Source organism: Diprion similis, chromosome 3, assembly GCF_021155765.1.
Source record: "Diprion similis isolate iyDipSimi1 chromosome 3, iyDipSimi1.1, whole genome shotgun sequence".
NCBI classification, from domain to species: Eukaryota; Metazoa; Arthropoda; class Insecta; order Hymenoptera; family Diprionidae; genus Diprion; species Diprion similis.
In genome coordinates, this window is record NC_060107.1 from 2,196,959 (window position 1) to 2,221,941 (window position 24,983).

Genomic DNA, 24,983 nt, shown 5'->3' on the forward strand with positions numbered 1-24,983 from the left:
CTGCAATGGAGAATTGATATCCGTTTAAAATTTATGTATGAATTTCGACACATTGAAAACGGAATTTATATTAATCATTCTGTTTCAACGACTGGTTTAATCTTTGTATCGAGGTTTAATTTTATCAGAGTTTTCGTGAATCCCCTTACCTATGCAAGTCGGTGCGACATGATCATAAAGGCCTGTTTCCAGGCACAATATCTGTCGAGAACCAACGAGTTGATAGCCTTTTTCACACGTGTAAGTCACAATACTTCCAGCTAACAGTGTTTGATTATTCTTATTTCTACTAAACTCCATGTCGCTGTCTATCGCTACTTCGTAACGACCGTGTGCAATAACCGATGGTAAGTCACATCGAACTGGTTCACAGCGGGGTGGTGGGCCGTTCCATCTCTCATCAACATCACAGGTCAGCCTGGCTCTTCCTGTAATTTGAATATAAAATGATAGAATGTTTCGATCCACGTTTTGCTGAATGGTTATACAGTAGTTTTAGTTCTCACCAGTCATTTCGTATCCATCTTCGCAAGAGTAAAGCACTTGGCTGAGGTAGCTGACTGTGTTGTTGATCAGAGTATATTCTCCATGTCTGATGCTTGCAGGATATCCGCATTCGATGTCTGAACGTAAAGAGAATTATAGCCAGTGATGGATATGCTTCATTGCTGACTCAATAGTATAAATATCTCATTAATAATAACTTACTTTTGCAGACCGGTGGAAATTCGTTGTAGAATCCAGTGTCGAGACAGGTCCTAGTCGAAGGTCCAATCAGCAGACTGCCACCGTTGCAATTGTATTCTACGGTTGCTCCAACCTCGTAATTTCCTCTCGAACTTGACTCGAAAGGGCTAGCAATCATCGTAGAATTAGGCGGCTGTTCAGGACGACCACATGCACGAGGCTCTGTAATAACGGCGACAAGCGTAACAAAGGCCTTCAATGACTTAAGGATGAAATTTGGACGCATATTATACTAACGATGTTGGCAGATATAATTCAGATGAGCTGTACACGAGGTGTCTGACCAGAGCCATCCTCGAGTGCCGTCGTATCGAGCACAATCTTCGTCACTGCCCTGAGGTAGACTCCAAAATGAAACCGAAACTTCTTCTCCGCTTCCAGTCCATCGCCATGTAGTTCTATTTTTCGGATCTCGCACTGCTCCCATCCAATACTGGCTCGATGTGTCGCTCCTGTAATGATAGATGCTTGATTAATTTCAAACCACGGAAGCTACTTAACAACTGAAAGATCACAGGTTGGACCTAACATTTCTTAGATCCAAGTCAGTGAGTAATTAGATAGAGTTTCTCTATTTTCCTCGCTTTCACTCTACTTAATGTCAATGGCAATGCTTCGCTGGGCCAGATCTACAAATTATGATGACATTCAAAATGTTTTGATGCTGGTTAATGTCGAGATATTTGTAAGGGATAAGCTACCTGTGTCTTCTCCACAGTTCCCACGAAATGAATCCCTGCAGCGCTGGGTTACTTTCATCGACCAGAGTTCCTCCTCGTGCTCTACAGAATCCTAGAGCATCCCTGAATGTCATTGGTTGTCTATTGTAGAAGATGTAGCATTTTCCATTGTAAGTTGCGGTGGAACCTGGCGGTTGGTCTCTAAATTGAGGACACCTTTCAATGGGCAATGCCTGGAATAAAAGTACAGTGTAACCACAATGCACAACGTTCTCTCTCATTCGGAATCCATCAGTTTAACAGAGAACGAAGATCGCTCAATCGAATTCCAGGCAACCTTGACACGTTCTTGCTCACCTGATCAGTGTAAACGAAAGCTTCGCACAGTGACAACTGGACAGGCACTGGACTTGTCGAAGCAGTTTCTAAATGGACCGACACAAAGGCTCCTGGCATCGGAGGATTGCATGGCAGAAAGAGCGGCTGCCCCTCTTCCAACTGCCCGGTATACCGATTGCAAATTGGGTTTGTTCCAAGATCAGGTCGGTTGTTACCTACACGAACAACAATAGTGCCTGGCAATCCCTCTCCTGAAATTATAAAATGAAAATAGCTCTGGTAAGTAGTTAAAAATAATGAGGTAGAAGTCAGTAAAGTTATTGGATTGATTAACATTCCAGACAATCGTTATTTTTCAACTTTAGTGAACTCACCTGAAACTTGGGAAACCGTTAATAAAGCATAAAAAAAAATCTGATTTTGTAAATTCAAATTCTTGAGTTATAATAAAAATAGTCATTTTCGTATCAACGTTTCGATACGGTAGCGTTACTAACGTCAGCCTCGTTAAAAATAAGTGTTCATTCAGTTATATTATACAGTAATTGGTATAACAGAGATTGAGAAACTATTTGTCTTTCAGTTTATGTTTCGTATAATGTTCCTAAAACATTCCGGGAAAACGCGACGCTGAACAAGCACAAAGGGGAAATTAATTTTAAATTCTTTCAAGTTCAGGTCTCGCGTGTAGCCTTAATAATATTCCCATTCTACCAGGCGTTTAATTTATGCCTGTGACTCCTACAGTAGGTCTGAAGTGTGTAGGTCAATAATTCCGGTTCGTCGAAAGAGTCGCTTTTAAAAAATTTTTATTGCTCATTTTTTTTTCTACTCCTTCCGTTTTTATTAAGTCTTCTCTCTTTTATTAAACGCGCATTTGGAGTAAAGCGAAGCATTCAGCTCTCATTTTATCATCCGTGCATAATTTGCATACGACATAGCTAAATTTAAAGTACGCGCCTACTTCCCTATTTCGTTTACCCGCACATTATTATACATTCTACACTTAACGTGTAATATATACATAATGTACGAATGCATGTATATTGTAATAGTAATTTTAAAATAATAACACGGTATATCATTATAATACTTTTCACGCCGTAATTCCTATTAAAATACAAAATATAAAAGTTGTTTGAATTAAGACGATAAATTGTAAAAATTTGGGACAAAATATATTGCGATCATCATAATCGGTATTTAAATTCTGTTTAGATTTGTCTTGAATCACGGTTGTCATTCAACTTGTCTTAATTATTTTACCGTGTTCATTAATAAAGTTAGTGAAAACTGGATCGCTTGCAAGTGAAACCAAGAACAGTGTCAAAAAGTTAATTTATACCGATCGTTAAAGCAGCAGCTATGGCTAATTCCCACGCTATGATATAAAACCAGGGTATGCTGCACAGACTAGAATTATGCAGGTCCATGCGACGTTTCGCGTGTCTTGTTAGTTGCTCGTTACACAGCGTAATTAGCAAGTTAAACAAACATAATAGTAGTGATAATAATAACACATAGTGAACGTCATTAGCCGCGAACTACTTGTCGCTTGTTATCCGTATAAAAAAATATTTACGATACCCTATCTTTAATTTACTTATAAGGATCTAATACGACTACAGGATATGATCGGGCTTTGATATACGCGCATAAAATTCATCAGTCGTTGATCGAGCGAATTATTAATTAATTATGTTACGGTTTATGTAGTCTGATTAACGAATAAAATTCCTTTGCGTGACCGCAGCCAACATGGCTCAGACATGATTAAGCAGCTGATCGTTTTAGGATAATTATACTCAAATCGAAGTATGAAACACTTTTCGCAAGCTGTGATACTTCCTATCCCGTCACGTTAAGTTCACGTAGATGGAAAAAAAAGGATAAAAAAAACTACTTTTCTAACTAAGTCCGGTTCTTGTTGAGTGCGGCATATTTTTCACCGCTAGATGGCTACTGCCGATATTTCTTATCTCAATGGTGAAAATTCCAGCATCGCGTCGCGGTTCCGTTTTACTGCTATATGTATATATATTTTATCGGTATAAAGTGGAAACGCGGGTGTGAAAAGATCCAGGGGGCTTTCACTTGCAGGTTTGCTAATGATTATACGGGCTAGTTCGACTTCGTGGGCAGATAATATCGTCGCCTAGAGAACCGAGTCTCTTCTTGACCCAGTAACCACTTCGACTGTGACTCTGGGACGGTTCCAGACTTGTGTATATATACCCACTCGGTTTGTTTCTGTAATTTTATACGGTAATTCTTAGTTCTGAATTTGCAAATTATCTTCCCTCGAGGCATTGCAGGCCATTCCACTTGACTTTCATTTGCCCTCATTTTCTAGAATATCTGCATCGTGGATTGTGTCTTCGGAATGCGTCATCTGGTGAGAAAAAATCAATCTAATGCAACCAGGCTGAGAGCTGACCTTTGACCGTGTTTTTTTGCATGTCGATGATAAAAAAGGTGTATTATTGATTACGTTTCATTAATTTATGTGACATGAGCATTTTGAAACCCCAACAATTACGATTTGCCGGCCGTTAATATTAAAAACTTAGGTTATAAAATGGTGATAAAATGGTGCCGAAAACCAGACTCTGACGTCATGAGGAGATTTTCCAATAATTTAGATTAGAAGTATAGGATGATGCACGGTATACGGGAGATTTGCCGAAAGTTCTTCCTACGAGTTACAATTCAAATTCAAATTTCGAACGTCTCCGACGCAGGGCAATAGCCGAAGTTCTGAACGCAGGAAATTGAGGTTTGCGTGCATAAGAATCGTATCAACGGTTATATGTATGTATCACATCGGCATTGTAATTGCGTAAAACTTGTACGGTGGCTTACTGCTCGACCATCAGCAACGCAACGGTGCAAATCGAGCCAAGAGATTTTTTTCCTCCTCTTGGCTACTAGCTGAGTCCCGCTATATCGCTAACCGTACTTTCTTATAAGGAATTCCTAACAGGCGAAATCATCCCGGTTAGATAAGAAAAACGGAAATGAAAAAGATCGAACCAATAAAATTAACCCTCCGTGTGTACATTGGGTCTTAAAAGGCACAGTCGAAATTGAAACTCATATTTCCCGCTTTCAAAGTTAATTCTTATTAACAATGGTTTTAAACTTTGACTTCGGGAACTTGTGGGCCATATAATAGACACTTCGAGAAGTAATACACATTGTTTCAGTTTTTTTGAAACCCTAAAACACTCTGAAAACTCTGAAACACTCCGACTGTTTCCTAAAAGACCCAGAATACACACCACGTCTAAAAAAATATAGTGTACACAAGGAGGATTAAAAGAGAACAAATCAGGCTTCCAATAAACAAATAGAGCGACAAATTACCAACTAAAGTATAATATTAATGCAAACTTCGTTAGGTATCCTCACAGAAAAACACTTCGGAGCGCCTTAAAGCTTCTTGATTCGATCTAAGAGGATAATGATAGATTGCATGTATGCACCTGGTCTGTTTCATACAAGAAAGCTACATTCGATGATCAAATTAGTATAAGTATGATTTTCTAACAACAATCGAAAGTTAAAATGCTTTCGCTTTCATCTGCAGGAGTTTCTAAAAGATCTCGCATGCAGACCATTATAAACCTGCATCATAATCGTTACACTTTGTACACCTGACGGTTACACGTGTACGTATACCACACAGGTACCACATACCTATAAGCTATAATAAGGTAAAAGGTACGGATACAATACAAACTACCTACACCTATTACAAACGTAACTATCGAAGCACAAAAATAATCGTGCGATTTAATTTTACGATATTCAATGTCTCTCATCGTCACAGCCTATTGGTCGTTGAATTACTATAGTTTTGCTTTAACAATGGAAAGCTGCAGTTATAGAAGACATTCTCTACATAGACGAAGGATAATTTGATAAGGATTTATGGAGTATTCAGGCCAACCGCATAGTAAGCGATATGCTTACTGGAGCATTAATACCATGGAACATCATTTACCTCATGGTTTTCTACTATTTTTTCCCTCGTCTTCATCATTTTCTCTCATCTTGTTCTCCACGATTTGTCCTTATTTTCATTTTTCTCGCTCACTTTCTTATACTTCACGCTTTATTAAATCATGTTATACAATTACCGCAGCATGGTTTTCCAAAATCCAGACGAACCAACTGCACCATGTACGGTTCCAACAGGTTCACGTACCACCATGGCGACAACTCGGGTCTCGTCAATGTGCAGGTCTGAGGAGTATAGATTTGACCGCTACTTCCGTCGACTGCTCGCTGAGGTATACCACCATCCGCAGTGCTCGATTGCATCGGAGCTTTGCCTCCGGCCACGTTCAGCACTGCAACGAAAAATCGGAATCATTTTCACAACTAAATCGGATTCAAATACTTTTTGGATGTCAATTATGGGAAAGACTAAGGAGAAAAGAAGAAAGAATATTTAGACAGTTTTCAGATGTTGAGGAATTGAGAAGGAGAAATGAGGGACGAATGGATCGCACCGTCTAAACAATCAAAAGTCAAATTGTAACACTTTTTCTCAAATTCGTGATATTAATAAGTTTTTGCCGTTATTACAATTTTCTTAGATTAGTTTCATTTTCAATAAGTATAAAGATTTTCCTGAGTCAGTTCACGTGCAGTATATATACCGTGTGCTCATGAGGAAAGTGCGCAGCTTGTGCGCATGCGTCGAGTCGTTCGAATTTTATTGGCCAACAGTTACCGCCTGATTCAGCAGCCTGTCGGAAAATGTCCCTAGGAGACCAACGTTAGCTTGGGGCTCCTAGGGATCTTTTCTGATAGTCGGGATTGGTATTGCGTCGGCTGCTCTATCAGGCATAAGGTGCGCACTTTTTTCATGGACACACGGTATAATTGGCGTGAAAGAAAATTGCTGCATAGTCTGCTTTTCTTTTCCCAAGTTTTCATTCAGACCATGTGGCGTATTCACCTTGCACTAATTTTTTGAAATTCCGAAATTGAAAAGTTCCAAAAGCTCCAAATTCCGAATTTTATCAAAATTCAAAACTTTTGTGTTTCGTCACAGTTTGATTCTTTCACTTTAAGTTTCCCCGTAAAATCTGGACGTATGCACTATGAACGTGAAATTATAAAGTCCGAGTAAGTGCGGGTAAGGAGTGAAGATGAAGTTGTTGGGCTTGCGGTAGTTCGACGATACCGTAACGTGGGAATTTTTTTCATTCAAATCAGTAAATGTTTTTGTAACAATTAAACATACATGGACATCTGTGCCTGCATTTTCCTTGAACTTACATGTAGCCGCATGAAATCGCACAAAAAGTTATAGCATCGAGTCATTAATTCTCGATCTCTCTTCCCTTGAATTATCTATTATTAGCAAACAATAATTAAATGTATGTAAAAGTATATATCTATGTATAATAATACCTGTTACCAATTTTTAATTACAAATTTAAATTATGCCCAACAACGCGGTTTCCGTTCGTTAATTTTATTATTCAACCAATTGTACAGTACGGCTGTATATGTTAATTATGATATACAAGTTTCCGATTTTTCTATTCCTGTTTTTTTTTTCTTTTCTTCACTGCAACGTGGTCGAAACTCGTAACGCGTTAATTTAGAAGAAACAGTAAATTCTGCGATATCAAGTTATATCTAGCGCTTAATTTTTCTCGGTTAATTAACCTCGTGTAATTGTAACCGCTTATAATCATAATTATTAATAGTATTATACTATATACACAGACTGCAAATTTTCTCTACTATAACACAGGAGAAAACTGAGAGTATAATTATACCTGGCTACAGTATACCTATATGTATAAAATGAAAATTAAAATTGATACGCGTTATTGATCGGTTCTATTGCACTATTCATAATTATAATTATTCATTCACACAAAGGAGAGAATATTCTTCGCTGCGTTGAAACAAATTGTGTGTAAAAACTTGTTGATGAGAAAACAAAAAAATTTTTCTAATAATAAATACAAGAATAGCGTGCGCGGATTGCTAATTGGTTAAAAATTTTGCAATACCGCACGATTGAGGACAACGACGATGATTGAAATTTCTTCAACCCTCATTCTCGTCCTCACGAGATTGCACAGCGTGGGCCACTTTTTCTCCATTTGTCGGCGTCAAGCCGCTTGCGAAAGATTACAAAGCCATTAATCTCGACTCACGATCGGCAACGGAAACAATAATAATTGCAACCGTGATGCGCTAAGCGCGTGCAGCAATTCTCGGCATAGCTATGAAATACTATCAGCGAAAAATACCTAGATGCGAATCTCAGTGCAATAATAGCTATAAGAATTATAAACGCGATTGCAATGATAGGTATAATAGGTAGGTAGGTTGGTAGGTAGGTAGGTAGGTAGGTACCTACCTACATATGCGTATGTCTATAGTCTTGCGGAATTATTCGCGCCCACAAACCTACATTCTTATTTACAAAATAAATTCACCGTGACTCTATTTGTCAATTAAGTTTTCTTTTCTTTTTTTTTTTTTTTTTTTTTTAATTTTATTTTATTTCTCATTATTTATTTATTTGTTTTTCATTTATCTGTTATACAGTATTATACAGTTATAAACAGGTCACGATTGCACAATTGGACGATATTGGAAGAATTTAATTGAATTATTATAACCCGGACGCGAATAATAATGACAACAACAATAATATAATATCAAACTACGGATGAAACAATTTTTTTTCTTTTTGCAATCCCATCAAATATCTCTGTTATTTTCTATGCGATTGGAGACGGTCTAGATGTATAATAATATAAGTTGCGTTATAATATAACATCGTATCCTGTTTCGTTTTCCAGTGGCGGGGGGGGGGGGGGGGGGGGATTGCGATCATTTCAAACGAATTTCAAGAAATCATGTCACGTTATATTATATGACAAACTGATTCGCGCTTTTCCTTTTAATTTTTATAAAAAAATTTGTTCTTTTTACCTTTAATGTACGATTTTACGTTACCCGTAATATAATTGAAGAAAATTCTTCATGCTCTTGTTACAAATATTATATACCATCGATAATTGAAAGATCGAGTATATATGTATCACATCATAACGGTTTTCATTGAAACTTGCAATTATATATAGTTATAGCAGTATCACACGCGCATGAGTTATGGATAGAAAATTGATTCAGGCCAATGTACATTAATTTTCAGTTTGCAGAATGCACAATATGTTTATGTATACCTATACATATATCTATGCAATAGAACAAAGTTATATTCGAACGATGTCGCGCATTATGCTAAAAAGAAGCGACAGAAGAATTTATAATGCGAAAGAAAATGTACGCTTAGGTATACAATGATACATACTATCATCCATATATGTATGTGTATGTATAATGAGTATTCGGTCATACAGGCGAGAATGTGGCACGCGCGTCAATTGTGCATGGAACGATCCAAGTAGGATGGAAGTATAGGTATGTACATCATACATACATGTATACATAAAAATAAACAAATATACATGTATGTTAGGGTAGATACACATTACACACGTAAACGTATAAGTAAGGAAATCGTTGCAACCGTATAATGGATGCTTTAATCGCGTGGGCGCCACGTTTGCGAGTCGTAGGTGACATCAATGCTCGACCTCTTTTGTACGAACGTACGTACATAAATAAATAAATAAATAAATAAATAATGCATGCATATTGGATTCAAGTAATGGATTCGATCATTCATTGCGCTCTGCATACCGAATAGTGGTACCTATATAAAGAGTGTCACATACCCAGTTTATATATGTATACATTATAGGCATATAGCATTCCTGCGTAATGATAGAAATAACAATAATAATAAGGATGATGATGATGATGATGATGATGATGATGACAATAACTCAAGCTACACGGATTAATCATCATTAGACATCCGCTTTCAGAGTTGTTTGTATTTTGTGTTACACATATTTCTGTAGTTATAAGTAAATACCAGTGATCCTCAAGTCTTTACTAAAATATACTATGAATTGTAATGGGTGGAAATATTATAAAATAAAAAACAAAATGAGAAGACCAAATTTTATAGAACCGTTGGAATATTGGCATTTGTTCTACACCCCGTAATTTCTACATTTTGAATTTTTTGTAAAAACTTTTCTTGTACTTCTCAAACTTTTTACACTTTCAGCCTCACCCTGAACGTAGGTACTTAATTATAAAATTAGATCGTATGACAGATACACCTACATACATAGCATGAAAAATTCATATGATGTGTGGCACCTGTATTACAGCTGTGATCTGTTATAACAAGATGACTTTAATAGTCGGTGGAGGATCAACGACACCTGACGACCCTGACATTCGCGGTTGAAAAAGAATTGCGACAGGTTGTCGGCTGGAGAGCCTGAGGATAGGATCAGCTCTCTACTCCGTAACGCGTAGCGGAGTCCGAGATCACCATTTCCATGTCTCTTCCTCCTCTCTCCGAGATCTCGCATCCTTCTATCTCGCTTCATCGCGTTATTTTCTATACTCATTTCATCCTTCTCCATATTCTAAGTCTTAAGCCGTTGGCTTGAACGATAAACAATGATAAGGACAGACGTGGATGGTGTAGACATTAATTTATACACGTCGAGTGGAACTGCGGGATTGACGTTAGATATGTATTTACACATGCATATGCATATTTGATTTTACATACACCTATACATAATAGTCTTATATACTACAAAACGCGTTCCCGTAGCAGCTTTATAGTTATAGATATGAGAGAAGGCAGGTTGATGTAGTATCGATTATAGTTATGACATTTTATCAGAGATGTATTTGATGAAGATAGATCGGCTTCTCGGTTATGAAAATTAAACTTTTTTATACCGTATATTATCGTTGTTATTATTCTTTGGCGGTCTTGTAATTTCTACACACACATACACACACACACATAGATTTTCAAATTAGTATTCCGTTCGAAAATACAATATTTCAAGGTATAGAAATAGCAACAAAAACAAAGCAAGAAAAACTTCTTTTTTTTTTCTTCTATTCTTCAGACAGATATATTATACCGTTCGATTTGGTTGATAAAATCTATTTTTAAAAAGGCGCTTACGACGCCTATCTAAATATAATGATATTCGTACTGGTATTCGAATCGTTGCGTAAAGATACGGTTTTTAATTAACGGAACTGACTTCAGTTAATTGACCGTTAGCAGATGCCTATACGGAGTGTTCAGATATTTTCTACTAAATAGAAAAAGTTATACGTGGGCCTCCCGGAATAGTTATCATCGCGATATTTTCGCGCTCTCAGAATTATAACATGGTTATAAGAATATGGTAACAACAAATTCGCAATTTACCGGCAGGCAGTCTGTTGCGCAAACATACACGATTTAGTGACGAGTAACGTAGAAAAAAAAAAAAAAAAGAAAAAAAATGGCGAGATGTAAAACTATATAGGGTAATGCGAATCCTATTTATTTTTAGCGATTTAGGCAGCCTTCGACCCGAATAGAAATAACGATTCCGCCAATTTTCTATTATTATTTCTATGCCTACTTTACGTCGCGTCGTGATATAAACTTAACGTGTGTCATGTGTAAGCTAGTTAGTAGTTGTCGCTGGACTAGATTCAAAGACCGGAATCACCGGACAATGCGCTTCCATGATCCACTTTTTAAAAGTTTCTCAAATACAGGTATACGTATGCATTATATCCATTTCTTGGGTACTTTTTACTGTATATTCAGTGTCATGCTGTGAACACGCGCAGTTTGGACTTTTTCTTATAAAATTCGCACAACGTATAACTCGTTCTTAACTTTTCTCAATGCCTGATAAAACAACGCGAACAACAAAATTTTCCGGGCTCTGGGATGATCGAGAGACAAGGTGAAGAAGCAGGTGTTGTGCGAGTAGCCGAAGCCTGACAACAACAGCTTAGCTTTCGGCCATCTGCTTCAAAGATTTCTAACAATTTTTTTGCCGCGTCATTCCGCAATATGATGCGAAACAATCGTGACACTTATTCTTCAGGTGCAAAAGATACAATTTGGATTTCAATTTGAGATCGTAATTCTAATAAATTATATATATACTACACCTGATTGTCAGATATCACCAAGCTACTTTTTTCATTAATTCTATTAATCGTTTCTTTCATTTGAGTTTTGACTACTGTAATGATTCAATGTTCTCAATATAAGTGCAGCAAAATTCAGTTCCAAATATAATACAGAGAATGCGTTCCGAAACTAGCTAGCTGCGCTAAAAAGTCCCTAGATGACAGAGGCAGAGCTACTCACAAACTCGGCGGAGCAAGAGAGATAAAAGGTTGTTGACAGTACTGGGTGCTAATTTCGAAACGCACCCATAGTATGTATACTATGAACATATGATATACATAGATATGCCTATAATGGCGCATAATGGTTCACACATAAATACTTATAGATAGTGGGTTGGATGGAGATTAGACACGGTGTGCGATTAGACGTGCAGCCTGATGGCTGTGCGAGCAAAAACTTCACTGGGTCAAGACCGTTACCTACAATAGCCTCCTGAACACGACTGTATAGAAAACGTCATGGCATGCAGCCTACTATAATACCTACTACTACTATTGTACTACTACTACGGGAGTTCTCCCATTCATTTCTCTTGCATTATACATACAGGCATGCGTAAACGAAAACATATACATTTTAGCCACACACAGAGACACACACGTGCGTATGTGCAAGAATTTTTATATTGTAGTACGGTAGTAAATTAATTGTTGTAACGCGCCGCAGGCATAAGGCGATTATACGCACCGTACATTCACATCGTTAATATCCGTTCGGCAATCAATGCGCGTTTGAAGAAATTCAAACGATTAATAGAGCGCGTCGTTCGATCGAACCGGTAACATGGTTACACTATACATATATCTATGGATACATGCACTGCACGACGTGAAAATCCGACGGGAAAAATCATATGTATAAATATTTTATTTCCGTGAATTATACCGGAGGAAAAAGAAGAATGTCAACAAAAATGCGGCAAGTATAATTGATATTTCAGGAATGAGAACGAAAGTTGGAAAATAAAACGTGAATGTTTGAAAATACTATGGTGGTTCATATACATATATGGTATAAGGGAAGATAATCTACATATATCCGTACATTTCAAGATAGATTAACATTTTCCCAGCTGATATCTATCATAGAGACCGCCAGATATGTAGAATGCAGATCCGGTGACCCAAAACCATTAATCGTACATCGTAGATATCTCGTACAATCATAACATATAGCACTGTGCTCTGCAATGTGTCTCAAGAATTATTGGGGAAAGTGTGAATTCCGTTTCACCGCAATTGCGTACAATTATACATATAGGTATATACGATATACATACATATATGTGTGTAACCTATTAAGCGCGTGAGCCCTTTCGGACTTGGATCAGCTATTTGAATAGCGTTCAAACTTCCTGTCCCATAAGATATAGATTATATGATATAGGTATATTATAGCATGGTATTCGAGGTTCCATTAAAATGCATAAATGCCTTAACCTTCCGACTAACTAGTTTTGGGTTCGAAACAAAATGCGACTTCGATTCTATACTAATTATGTGCAACAAAGCATCCCATTTTCTCACGTTGGCTGCATCGCCAGTCATCGTCGCGTAATTCGTCTAAAATTGAACTCGTATTTTGTTTCAGACCGAAAACAAGTTATCCGGAAAGTTAAGTCTTTCATGCATTGTGTAAAATGAGTGACCATATCCCACGTTATTTCCGCAATGCGCCCTATAAGGACCCCTGATTATAGGCAAATTGGGGCACAAGTGTATTCTGAGCAGCTCCGATGCTCTTTTGTTAGCGAAACTCGGAGCTACTCAGAGTGGACTTGCACCCTGATTTGCCTATAATTAGGAGTCCCTATGGGGCGCGTCACGGACATAACCCGGATACAAGGCAGCGTGGCGGTGGTAAGAATTTAGGGAGAAGCTCGTTGACCTAGTTCGGTGCTTTTCCGTGTCCTTGACCGAGGATGCTGATGATGATGATGACGATGCCGTGGGTAGGTTGTTAAGATATGCCGGGCCGCTGACACGAGGCATTATACCACTGAAGGTAGGTGTATAATATGTACAATACGTATATGTGTATTTATGTATATGTGTATTTATGGATATATGGTAGTATGATGTATACATACAAGCTGCATACCTATAAGAGAAGGGGCCGCGTCCGTTAACCGCCGCGAAGTATGTATCAACCTGTTACTGGCCTCTCGGCGTGATGTGCAAGCACAAGCCACGAAGGTATACAACACAACTAACGATATAATAAGTGGCATTATCGATTCGTATATAACATATACAAAACCAGTACAGAAACTGGAAAAGACCCGGAGGGTTTATAAACTATATCAAACGAACATTCTTCAGCTCACTGCGTATGTCTGCATAATTATGTACAGACCTATATAAGTCACACATTCTGCAAGTTTGCGCAATCGAAATATAGAATCATTGAAATCGAATCCAATCAGATCCGCTCAGAGGACATTCGATAAGTTTTATCATGAATCAGCAACTGCAGTTTTACATATTGTCAATTACTATAAGTATATATCTTATACAACTTTCTAAAGATGAATCATGCGTGACGTATTCAGGTCTTTTGAGAATTCTGCATCCACACAATCTGCACCGAAAGAAATTTAAAATTCTAGTTGTACCAATAGTTGGTAGGTCTGCACAGTACTTAACAATGTTTACATTTGTCACCATATTGCAGAAATAAATTGTAGTTCTGGATATCTACGCACCCAATTTTACTACAATTTTTCTTTCTATGGTTATAACTAGACGCAACATGAAATCTGTTTTTTTTTACAATTGGACCACGAAAATTGGAGTATATTTATGTAATGATAAAACTCACCGCAAAACGGGACACCATCGGGTACCCATGTCCCATTTTCTCGACACTGTCTTCTCGCCGGTCCAAGCAGCTCGAATCCTCGCTCACATGAGTATGTCGCCACGGTTCCCGGGGTGTGAGAAGCGACGTTTAGGGGCGCCTCGATTTCATCGATAACATCTTCTTCGCCCGGCAGTCCGAATCGGACGAAACTGTGGGCCGGGGCTCCAGGATATCCGCATTCTGGTACGGCTGTACTTCCTGAAAAAAAAGATATAAAAATTTTAATAAAATTGTAAAATTCTTGTTATAATTATTGTAGTATATGTATAATTCGGTATAATTATTATATCTTATAATATTGATGAGTTGTAATCAACGCAAAGACGCATCATAATTGTTATATTATATTCAATTGTATAGTGGATATTTTATCCAAGCATTAATGTCACCGTTTTAAAGTAATAATGAAGCGCCTCGGCTTTTCAAGTGATTTCAACGCGTGGAGCACGCGATCTGCATATTATAATTATAGGTAGGTATAGATTAGTGTGCATATCTTTCACTGTTTTGCGCTTTTTTACTAAATGTATTATTGTTATATTCGCGCGTTATTATAGTCTCGCGTCAAGGGAAGAATCGTCGAAACGCAACCGGTGATCTACATAGCCATTCGGCTTGTCGCCAGAATTGGGCAATTCGTCGGAGGTGAAGAAACAGGATTGTGGGAAAAGAAAGAAAGAGAAAAAAAAAAAAAATTTACGGAAATGATCGCGGATTTAAATGCGACAAGTCGTAACAATCGAACAATTGCATTACGTGAAGGTTTTCGGATTACAAACCCGCGCCCGAAACGGGCGATTTGCTTACTGCAGTGGCGTAATTCGATTGCAGGAAGTAATCGGTAATGCGAAAAGCGTATTATACATGTAGTATATATACGTGTCTCACTGCGGATACTCCTTATATACATATGTAAATTCCACCCACGATGAAACCGTAAAAAAGTCGAACTACTGTCCAAGAATTATAACCGGCTATTATTCGCACAGTTTCACTTGTGCAGAATTGTGCAACTTGCACCGCGAATCGTGCGCGACATTTTCGCTTTATTTCTTCTCTGCACCTCGTATGTGCCTACAATGTACATATACATACATGGTACGTTACACCTTATACAAATTTTCTCCGCGGTAGCTTTCTGTTTTCATTTGCATCCGAAACAACGATTGCGAACTGACTGTCGAAAACTTTGTAACAGACGTCCGGAAGGAAATCGTACATGTATGTATATACCTAGGTGTTTACCTAATTCGCTTCTGCACTGTAAATATCTCACCTCGAAGGATTTATTTTAATATCATTGAATTAAATGCGATCAATTTATTCGAATGAATAAAGTTTTCGTTTATGGCATCTTGAATATAATAAATATAATAGAAACTGAATTTTACGATCTGGATATTGACAAAGATCATGCAATCGAAAGTTTAACTCCAGCGTTAAACCTATAAACCAGGTAAAACTATATTATTAACAATACGATTTTCTGATAGAATGTAAAATTTCATCTTCAGTAAGAGAAAGTTTCTATATAATAGTCGATTAGTCGTCATCGTCATTATGGTGCGGTTTAAGCTACGCTGTAACGATATACCAATTACAGTTATAAAAATATCATTATTATCATGATATTTCCCTAACTTCCTCTTATACATATAACAAGTATAAATATACAATGTCGTATTGTACGGTACGATCCAAAGAATCGATCAGGAAATGGTGAAATAAGAAGAAGACGAAGAAAAAAGAAATTTAATCTAAGAGGTGAATGTACAAGTTTAGAAGAGGAAATAAAACCACCAACATTTTTTACCATACGATCATAATAACTCATTTAATTAACGGACCATTGCAATTTTTTTTCGTTAATACTGTAGACTTCCACAAGCATAATAGTATATTATACATGCATAGAAACTTTCTTTAATGCAACACTCACACAGTTCCTGTAATTCTTATGCTTATTGGCATTGTTCGATTCGACGATGCGCAATGAAACGATCGAATGAGTCACAACATGTTTATTCGTCGCTGTGAGTTCGTGACACTTTTACCAAATTCTTAACATAATACAAACGCCTTACAACTCTAGGGCTTTGTATGTACATAGGTGTACGTATAGATGACTATACGTATAATAAAGACCCGGAAGTTGAATGCGTCGATGATGCTTTCATTCAAATTTTCACCATTGGGATTCGTATCACGGATTACCTGCATTACAGTTCAAGTTTATACCTATATTGTTGCATATGATAGAGATAACACATCATTTAATTTCTCAGAATAATCGTTTATTAAGTAGATTATTTATTAAGTAGTAGAGAAAATCTTCCTATGAACCCATAGTTACGGAGCCCCGGTGGGCTTCTAGGGACATTTTCTGACAGTCGCGCTTGGTATTGCGTCGGTCACTAAATCAGGCGGTAACTGTCGGCTAATAAAATTCAAAGGCCTTGACGCACGTGGATAAAGTGCGCACTTTTCTCATGGACACACGGTATATAAAAGTCCCTAGTCCTCAACATATATCCTGAACAACCGTCAACTATGAGACACGAAAACTCTTTACGATGTATATTTCCTCACGCGTCATGCACCTGATCATTTCACACGTTTAATTGACATCCGTATAATCGTATTCATATATATGTTATATTAACACCCGCAAGTATAAGAAACTGACAATTTCGATGTGGATGCCCGTTGAAATTACAATTACAATTGCACCGCACATGCGAGTTGTTGAATGTATGATTAAAAAAAATCTGCGGTCCTTTTTGCGCCTCATTTATGTTTCATTTTTTTGTATTTATATGTGCGTCGAGAACGAGCCAAGCACGGTTTATTCAATCACCCAATAAAGGATAGAAGGAAAAAAAATAATAATTTCAATCATCGAAGCCCAATATAAACAGATATAAAGAATCAAGTGTACAGCGGTTTATTATAGAAATGATTAACAATGAGGTACGAAATGAAAGAAGAAACAAATATAAAGTCACGTTTTTTTAAAGGCAAATGGCAGTTTCATTGCCGCATAATGTGAGATTATTACAGGTCGAAGGTGAGAAAAGATCTCTAATTTGTACACATATACTTTTGAATCTTAAAATATATCCACAAGCTTAAAGAGCTGTAAATTTTTTAACGAGTTATATATAGTAAAGACCGCAATTTTTTATCCTAGCCGAAGGAGAAGAAAAAGAAGAAGAGGAAGAACAAGAAGCGAGAAAAAAAAGATATTAGTACCGTAGCTAATGCTTATATAGGTATAATACACCTTTTCTCGCATGATATGTCGTGGAGTCTTAGAGGCAGGAGGTACGTAACGGTCCGTGTTATTAAATTCATATATTTCTTTCACATTTGCACCTGCGTGTATTACAACTTGCAAGATTATATGTACCTATAATCGAGTGAGAAATATCAACGATAGAATTCAAGGCATCGGCCCACGTATTATATCGGTGCAATATTGTCTAAGAAACTAAGAACAATAAGATTTGTCGAATAAATATATTTATTAGATACAAATGCAAAATGAAAAAAATAATAATAATTTTCAAATAGGACAATAAACGAAATTTGCGAAATTAATAAACAATGAAGTAAAAATTCTTACGCTGTGAAATAAATACGATCACTTTTACTTGAATAAAACTTATTATTCGAGGAAAGTAAGAGTCTAATTTCTCTTTCAGTAAATCCTCAAATGATAATATTGACAATCGGTTAATTTTGCGAAAGAAATCAATGCAGCAAACGTCCTTAAGAATTTGCAATTACAATGTTGACCGAGGTGTATCGACAGCTTTCATCGAAATCTATAAAGATTATCAAAAGGATTTTAAGTTGACTTTCGATTGTTCGAAACTGTAGGCATCTGCAGATCGCCGTTTGAATTAATGTGTAACATTCCTGTACGATCCATATCGGGAGTTTCGAAATGCAAACTAAGAAGCGTGCATTAAACCTGAAACTGTACAGAAACTCACCAGGAAGTAGGGAAAATAACCGAGCTGGATAGCAGAGCCTCAATTCGAAAGCGTCCATTATGAGAATTTTCTATATAGTGTTAAAAGAGATAAAGATATCTTCTCCTCGACTCGACTTTTAGTGTAAAGTATATATGTATGGGTGTGTATACACATGTGTAAGAAGAGGAATTGCTTTTACCGCTAACCAATTCTACCTGCAATACAGCCTGCATGCATCTATCGTCTCGTCCCGCTCTATTATACATGCCTCATACTCTTACACCTGCAGGAAACGCGGTTGCAGCCACCTGCATGTCCGCATATATCATGTAACCGGCGCAGGTGATATACGTAATGCAGATTCCGCTCTGCTCCGTGCAGCTTCCGCATATTTCATGAAATAATCTGTTAATTTAACGTGACGTAGCTTGTTTTCTCACAGTCAAATTACTCGAGTATTGCATATGTAGAAAAAAATATTCCCATCGTTTATTGAAAATTGAAGAGAAAACCTGAAGCTAATTATGTACATCGTATTATATTGAAAGAAGAGGGATAAGGAAAAAAAAATTAATTGCAACGTAAGTGGATTAACGTGAAACATTATCTTCCGTTATTGTGATCACGGTAACATTAGCCAATCGACGATGAGAAGTGAGCCCCAACGAATTATTCAGGCCAAGATTACTATTTCTGAGAATTGCGCTGCAGTCGCGACACGATTTACTTCGTAATAAATGACAAAATGCAATGCTTTTTGAATCAATGAATCGTAAGTAGAGTGAAAATTAATCCGCTCCCGCTGGTAAAATAATATAGCATTAGGGACTCCTAATTGTAGGCAAATCGGAGTACATACAAGTCTACTCTGAGTAGCTCCGACGCTCTTTTGTTAGCACGCGGCTGATGTCGCCCTGGTGAAACTCGGAGCTACTCAGAGAATGCGTTCCGAAATTAGATGGCAGCGCTAAAAACTCCCTAGAACTGAGGCAAAGCTACTCAAAAGCTCGGCAGTACAAAAGAGATAAAAGAATGTTGACAGCACTGGAAGCTAATATCGGAATGCACCCTTAGTGGACTCGTACCCTGATTAGCCTACACTCAGGGGTGCCTATGGGGCGCATCACAGAAATAATCCGATATACTCTAGACTATTTATATTTCAACTACCTAGATAGTAAACTATATCGAATTTAAGGAAAACAGAGAGAAGGCGGATATCCGCAGTTTCCGCGCATAAATTATAGAGTTTGCATTTCGCGATATAGTTCCTTGGCTTTGTTTATCCGTATGTACGCGTTGCACGAGTCTAAGATCTGGATGTACTGCAGCAATCGTGGGAAATTCGACACCGCCAACTGACTAATTAAACGCTACGGTTGTGGATCCTTTGTTCGAGGATTGAATGTAATACACACCTCGCCACCTCAATACAATCATCGCAATTACGATCTGCTCATTCCCACAGCTCAGCTTAATTTGCACTCACTACGTTGTATCATATGATGTATAGATACGCGTATTTACAGTCATTCACAAGGGTTCAACGTTTAGTTTCTAATTTGTAGGAGTAGCTATGCTATACATATATGGTAGATACACATAAATTTCTGTCTAGTTATTACATATTTCATTCGCGCTCTGTAACTCCGACGTAACTTTACAATCGTATTTACGAAAATCTAGAATATTTTGTTTTCTAAAATCTCTTCTATACAGTACTCAAGAGCAATTGTAGTGCACACCTTTCTCATACTGTTATACCTGTACTTTCGAGATAGAATGACTGGACTTAAGTCTGATGATGTTTTGACCCCATGTTCATGTTACACCACGTGTAGATCGGTAAGATAAAACGTGCCAGCATAGCGGCATTGCGCAGGTGTACGTTAAAGCTCTGTACATATAACAAGTTTGGCACATCACGCTGTGATACACATAAATTGTGAACCTTTACGACTCCGACGCAGGGTGACATTATAGTATTATACATGATGTTTCAGAACAAAAATCACTGACCATGATGCAAAACGGAAGTAGAAGTTGTTATCATAATTTTTTCATCAGCAGTGCAGAGTGAGAAATAGAAAAAGTTTATATGAGATTAGGATTTGATTGATGTAAAGGTAATATATATAGTAACACTCTGCTCTGTGATAGTTGTGAATAGTTATATATACACATAATAAGGGTATAAAACAGTAATCGAGTTCGTATTGCGAGCATCAGTGAAGCATTAAATCGGACAGCACGGACTTCGGTCCACTTTTTTAGTAAACCAGTCAAAACCAGCAAACGTAAGGTCAACTGAGCAACGAATTGAACCGTTTACTACCTCGGAGTTTCGTCTGCAGCGAAGTCAACGCGTGCTGAAGTGAGTCAAAAATTGAAGTGGGTCAACCGCGACGCGCGGATGAGCATCCATACACCTTGTGTACGTACGTGCAATATTTGTCATGCCACTTTACGACTTGGACGATTTGAATATACTGAGATGCGAACCGATACGAGTATATGTGATATTATTGTACATGGATATACATATATTCACGACGTTTGACCGAGTGACATAAATTTGAATCGTGAACATCATACGACGAGAAACAACGATAATAAGAGTAATGCTTGAGAAGTACCGTGTGTTTCGGATATAGATACGTGTAATACTTACTTTGAACGGAGTTTCCTATGCTGAGAAGTAACCCAAAGAGAAACACTGCCGAAGAGAACTCCATCGGTGATATTAATATTGTAAAAGTTTTCGCTTTGGTTTACGGCCACGTTGAAAAACGAACAATATATTTATAATTATGGATTGACTCGATAAAACCTCCTCCGAAAACAAGAAACGAGCACTAGCAACAACAGCAACAAAAACAGCAGTAACAACCCTTCGGTAAAACTCTGTATACTTCACTTTCAAATAAGTTTAACGTCTTCTTCTTACAATAAATCGCGTTTAATTACGATTACACAGAGGTTTAAATGTTTTTTTTTTTTTTTTTGTTTTTTCTTAATTTCAATCGAGTATACAAGCGATGAGTTCAAACTCGAATTAATTAAGCAGCAACACACTCGATAAGGGGGCGGATTATCGTCACCTGCACTCTGCCTATACAGGTCGGATCTTCATTTTGTCCGTCGCAGTGAAGTGCATATGGTGGTAAAGCGAGTGAATTATAATACATGTACTATGTCAGGAGCGTGTTTCCTAAGTCCGACCGATCGAGAATCCGACTTCTTGAAGACTGAACTATCCGTACCGGGCAGGAAGTCATCCAGGTGTTGCGGCGAGGCCCCCGAGAGAGGCAGGCGGGCAACTCACTCTTTTCCCCACCACGAAACGAACGAACGAACGAACGAACGAACGCTTCTTCCCCGATTATACTTACAGCCTGGCATGTAGCACTCCTGCAGCAATGTAATGTAACCCGCACACTTGCACCATCGAACTGTTACAGTGTAACTCATATCTGCCCCATACAATTTACCCTGTACTGCACCGTCTAGTGGGTACAAATCCATTTATTCCATGTGCAATTCCATCTACATGTAACGCAAACACTTATAAAGAATTGTTTTTTATGTATATACCTACCCTCGGAAATCCTTCCTTTATTTATTCTTCGCAACGTCGACTGTTCATCTCAACGACTTTAGATACTACGTGTATATAGTTGTGCGTACTGTATACGTCTACGTGTTCTCTCTCTTTCTCTTTCTCTGTATGTGTGTTTACGAAGCGTCGTGTGCATGAGTACATAAGTGTATTTGTATTACACCACAGTGATATTCTTACACTGTGCACAAGCACCAACAACTCCTGCGGTGCGGTATTCAGGCCACGAAGACCTGTTGCCTACGCGCATTGCGAGCTTCTTCCGTACCTCATTCTTTCTTTCTTTCTTTTATTCGATTTTTTCTTCATTTCTTTTCTCCCACTCACCCATCTCCTTCTCTTTATCATCGTTTTCAAGATGAGGAAGTATATATATAGCGTTACGAATCATGGGAAAGTAAAATTACGCGTGCATGCACCTATAATATGCGGAAGGAGATTACACCGCAGAGAGTTGGGAAAATTTTTCAACGATGACGAAGAAATTCGGGGAAATACATCGGGATAAGGATTCGGTTCGGTTGTTCTAATCTCCAACACCACGAACCTGGGCTTGACTAATTCGGCTTAGGCAGAGCCAGAGGACAGACAGGACACGAAGGGCATTCGACCGTGCTACCCTTCCTAAAGCAACCTGCCCCGTATCATCTGGTGACTTCATCGAGCGTGAACTCGACGTTTTCAAATATGCGAGCATGACGAAGTTCGGTTCTCAAGATAGAATATAAAAATCAACCAAGTATATTTATTGTAAAATGAGAGAATAAGGGGTGACAAAAAATTTGTCAGTCTTCCCATATCGTCTGCACACGATGACTGCCAATAGTCGTAAAAGACTTGCAATACAATGATCGATAGGTTAGTTGCCCATCCTGTGGTCTACGTAGGTATCACCTACGACCTACCAACTATACATACAGGGGATGTAAACGGCATATATGTATAATCCGAAGTCAAGGTGCAGGCACAACGTGTGAGAGAATTGACTCGCACGTGAATGAGGTTCCCGAACTATAGTTTAACCGTGGATATGTGCATGTAATTGTGGATATTGTACATATGTACATACATACATACATACATGCATGCATGCATCGCGAGTACCTACCTACATAACGCGCACGAGGATTTCTTGAAGTTTGTACAAGCGAGGCGACGAGCAGTGGGATGCCTGCCTTCCTACATACCCGCGTACACTTGTAGTGGACGAGGTATGTGGGTCAGGAAGCCACCAGCCAACCAGCCGACCAGCCAACCAGCCCAAGTCTTTCAGCATTATCAACGAGCCAACGAACCAGTTGAGTCAAAGCGGCTCGGCTCCTCTTCGAATCACACGATGAGTAATATCGCCGACGCTTGTCAGTATGACTCGGAGATTCGAAACCGCTGCTTGTCGCATATGCTATATATAACACTTTTGTCGAAAATTTATAATGTGGTATATATAAAACGGTTGCAATCTCCTCTTCGTCTTGTATTAGGTTGATCTCGTCATTCACTGGTTCTATATCCTAAAACGTGCATCGAATGGCACAGATTGATATTGCAATATAGAGTCATTATATGTATACATTATTGTGCTGAGTCCACTTTCACAACAAGATAGTATTCTGTGGTTTTTGGTGTCGCTGATTACGAATCCGAAATCTGGTTTGAAAATTCAAAATGGCGGGTCTAATATGGCGGACGAAAATTTGAAGGTTAATCAAACCTGGTCAAAAAAATTCTATACAGGGATTTTCGAGGTCGCTGGTCGTATTCATGATACCAAATTTTCGAATTACGATTTCAGATTCGAAATCACTGGTCCCAAAAACTTATAATTTATGTAAAACTTTCTCGAAAATAAATTACTCCTTCGATTTTTTTCAATCAGTTTTTTTCTAACAATAATAATTTACATTATATCGCAATAATTACTCTCAGTATTGAAAACCTATATTAGTACACCACCAGAAACAGCAAAAAAGCGCAAAAAAAAATAGGTTGAAACGTTTTCGAAATATACAAAAAATGGATATGAAATAGGTGGTAAGGATACTCACCAGTATGGCTCAAAGGGTTGATTAAGTATCGTTAATTCGATACTCAGCATGTATGCTGCATTCCCATAAACGGGTTTACTGATAACGCATGAAGGGTCAACCGTGCGACGACACAAGCATATAATAAGTAGTCCACTGCATGATGGAACCGATGATTTCAGCTGACCCAATAATCGAGTTGGTTATTATAGGTAATTGTCTGGGGCTATAGATAGTACAGTACACAATACACCACATTATACATTGCACAGTGTATGAACATTTCTCAGAATTTAACTAGAAGTATATATACACGATAATAAAGCACTCTTCGTGCAGGTTCGTTGAGGACGAGTGCGCACTCGCAGATCTCTTTTGCAGATAGTGATATATTGTGTGGGCAAGTAACCCTTTTACGCTGGCTGCCATTCAACTGCACTCCTCGAAAAGCGACATGGTTACTTGGCTGCTAGACTCGTCCATCTACCAAACAATCGCCTTGTGCGATCGATTAGCCTTATCGCATAGAGGCTAATGCACGCCAATTATACTCGGTTTCCTTTTTTCTATTTTTTTTTTTTTTTTTTTGACTGTATG

The 24,983-nt window shown here is 37.9% G+C and overlaps 1 protein-coding gene across 2 annotated transcripts in view; it reads right to left on the minus strand.

Annotated features, from left to right (window-relative positions):
• LOC124404452 (sushi, von Willebrand factor type A, EGF and pentraxin domain-containing protein 1) overlaps positions 1 to 21,593 on the minus strand; it is a 24,662-nt gene extending 3,069 nt beyond the window's left edge. For both annotated transcript variants that reach the window (XR_006929011.1, XM_046878579.1), the window contains exons 1-9: positions 21,415 to 21,593; positions 14,722 to 14,961; positions 5,909 to 6,121; positions 1,785 to 2,017; positions 1,449 to 1,660; positions 985 to 1,199; positions 709 to 909; positions 507 to 623; positions 150 to 428 (exon numbers count right to left, since the gene is read on the minus strand). Coding sequence is in view for 1 of the 2 variants with exons in the window: in XM_046878579.1 (XP_046734535.1) it covers positions 150 to 428; positions 507 to 623; positions 709 to 909; positions 985 to 1,199; positions 1,449 to 1,660; positions 1,785 to 2,017; positions 5,909 to 6,121; positions 14,722 to 14,961; positions 21,415 to 21,478 (1,774 nt within the window). In the remaining variant the exon portion in view is untranslated. The remainder of the gene's footprint in view (positions 1 to 149; positions 429 to 506; positions 624 to 708; positions 910 to 984; positions 1,200 to 1,448; positions 1,661 to 1,784; positions 2,018 to 5,908; positions 6,122 to 14,721; positions 14,962 to 21,414) is intronic.
• Positions 21,594 to 24,983: the final 3,390 nt, after the last annotated feature.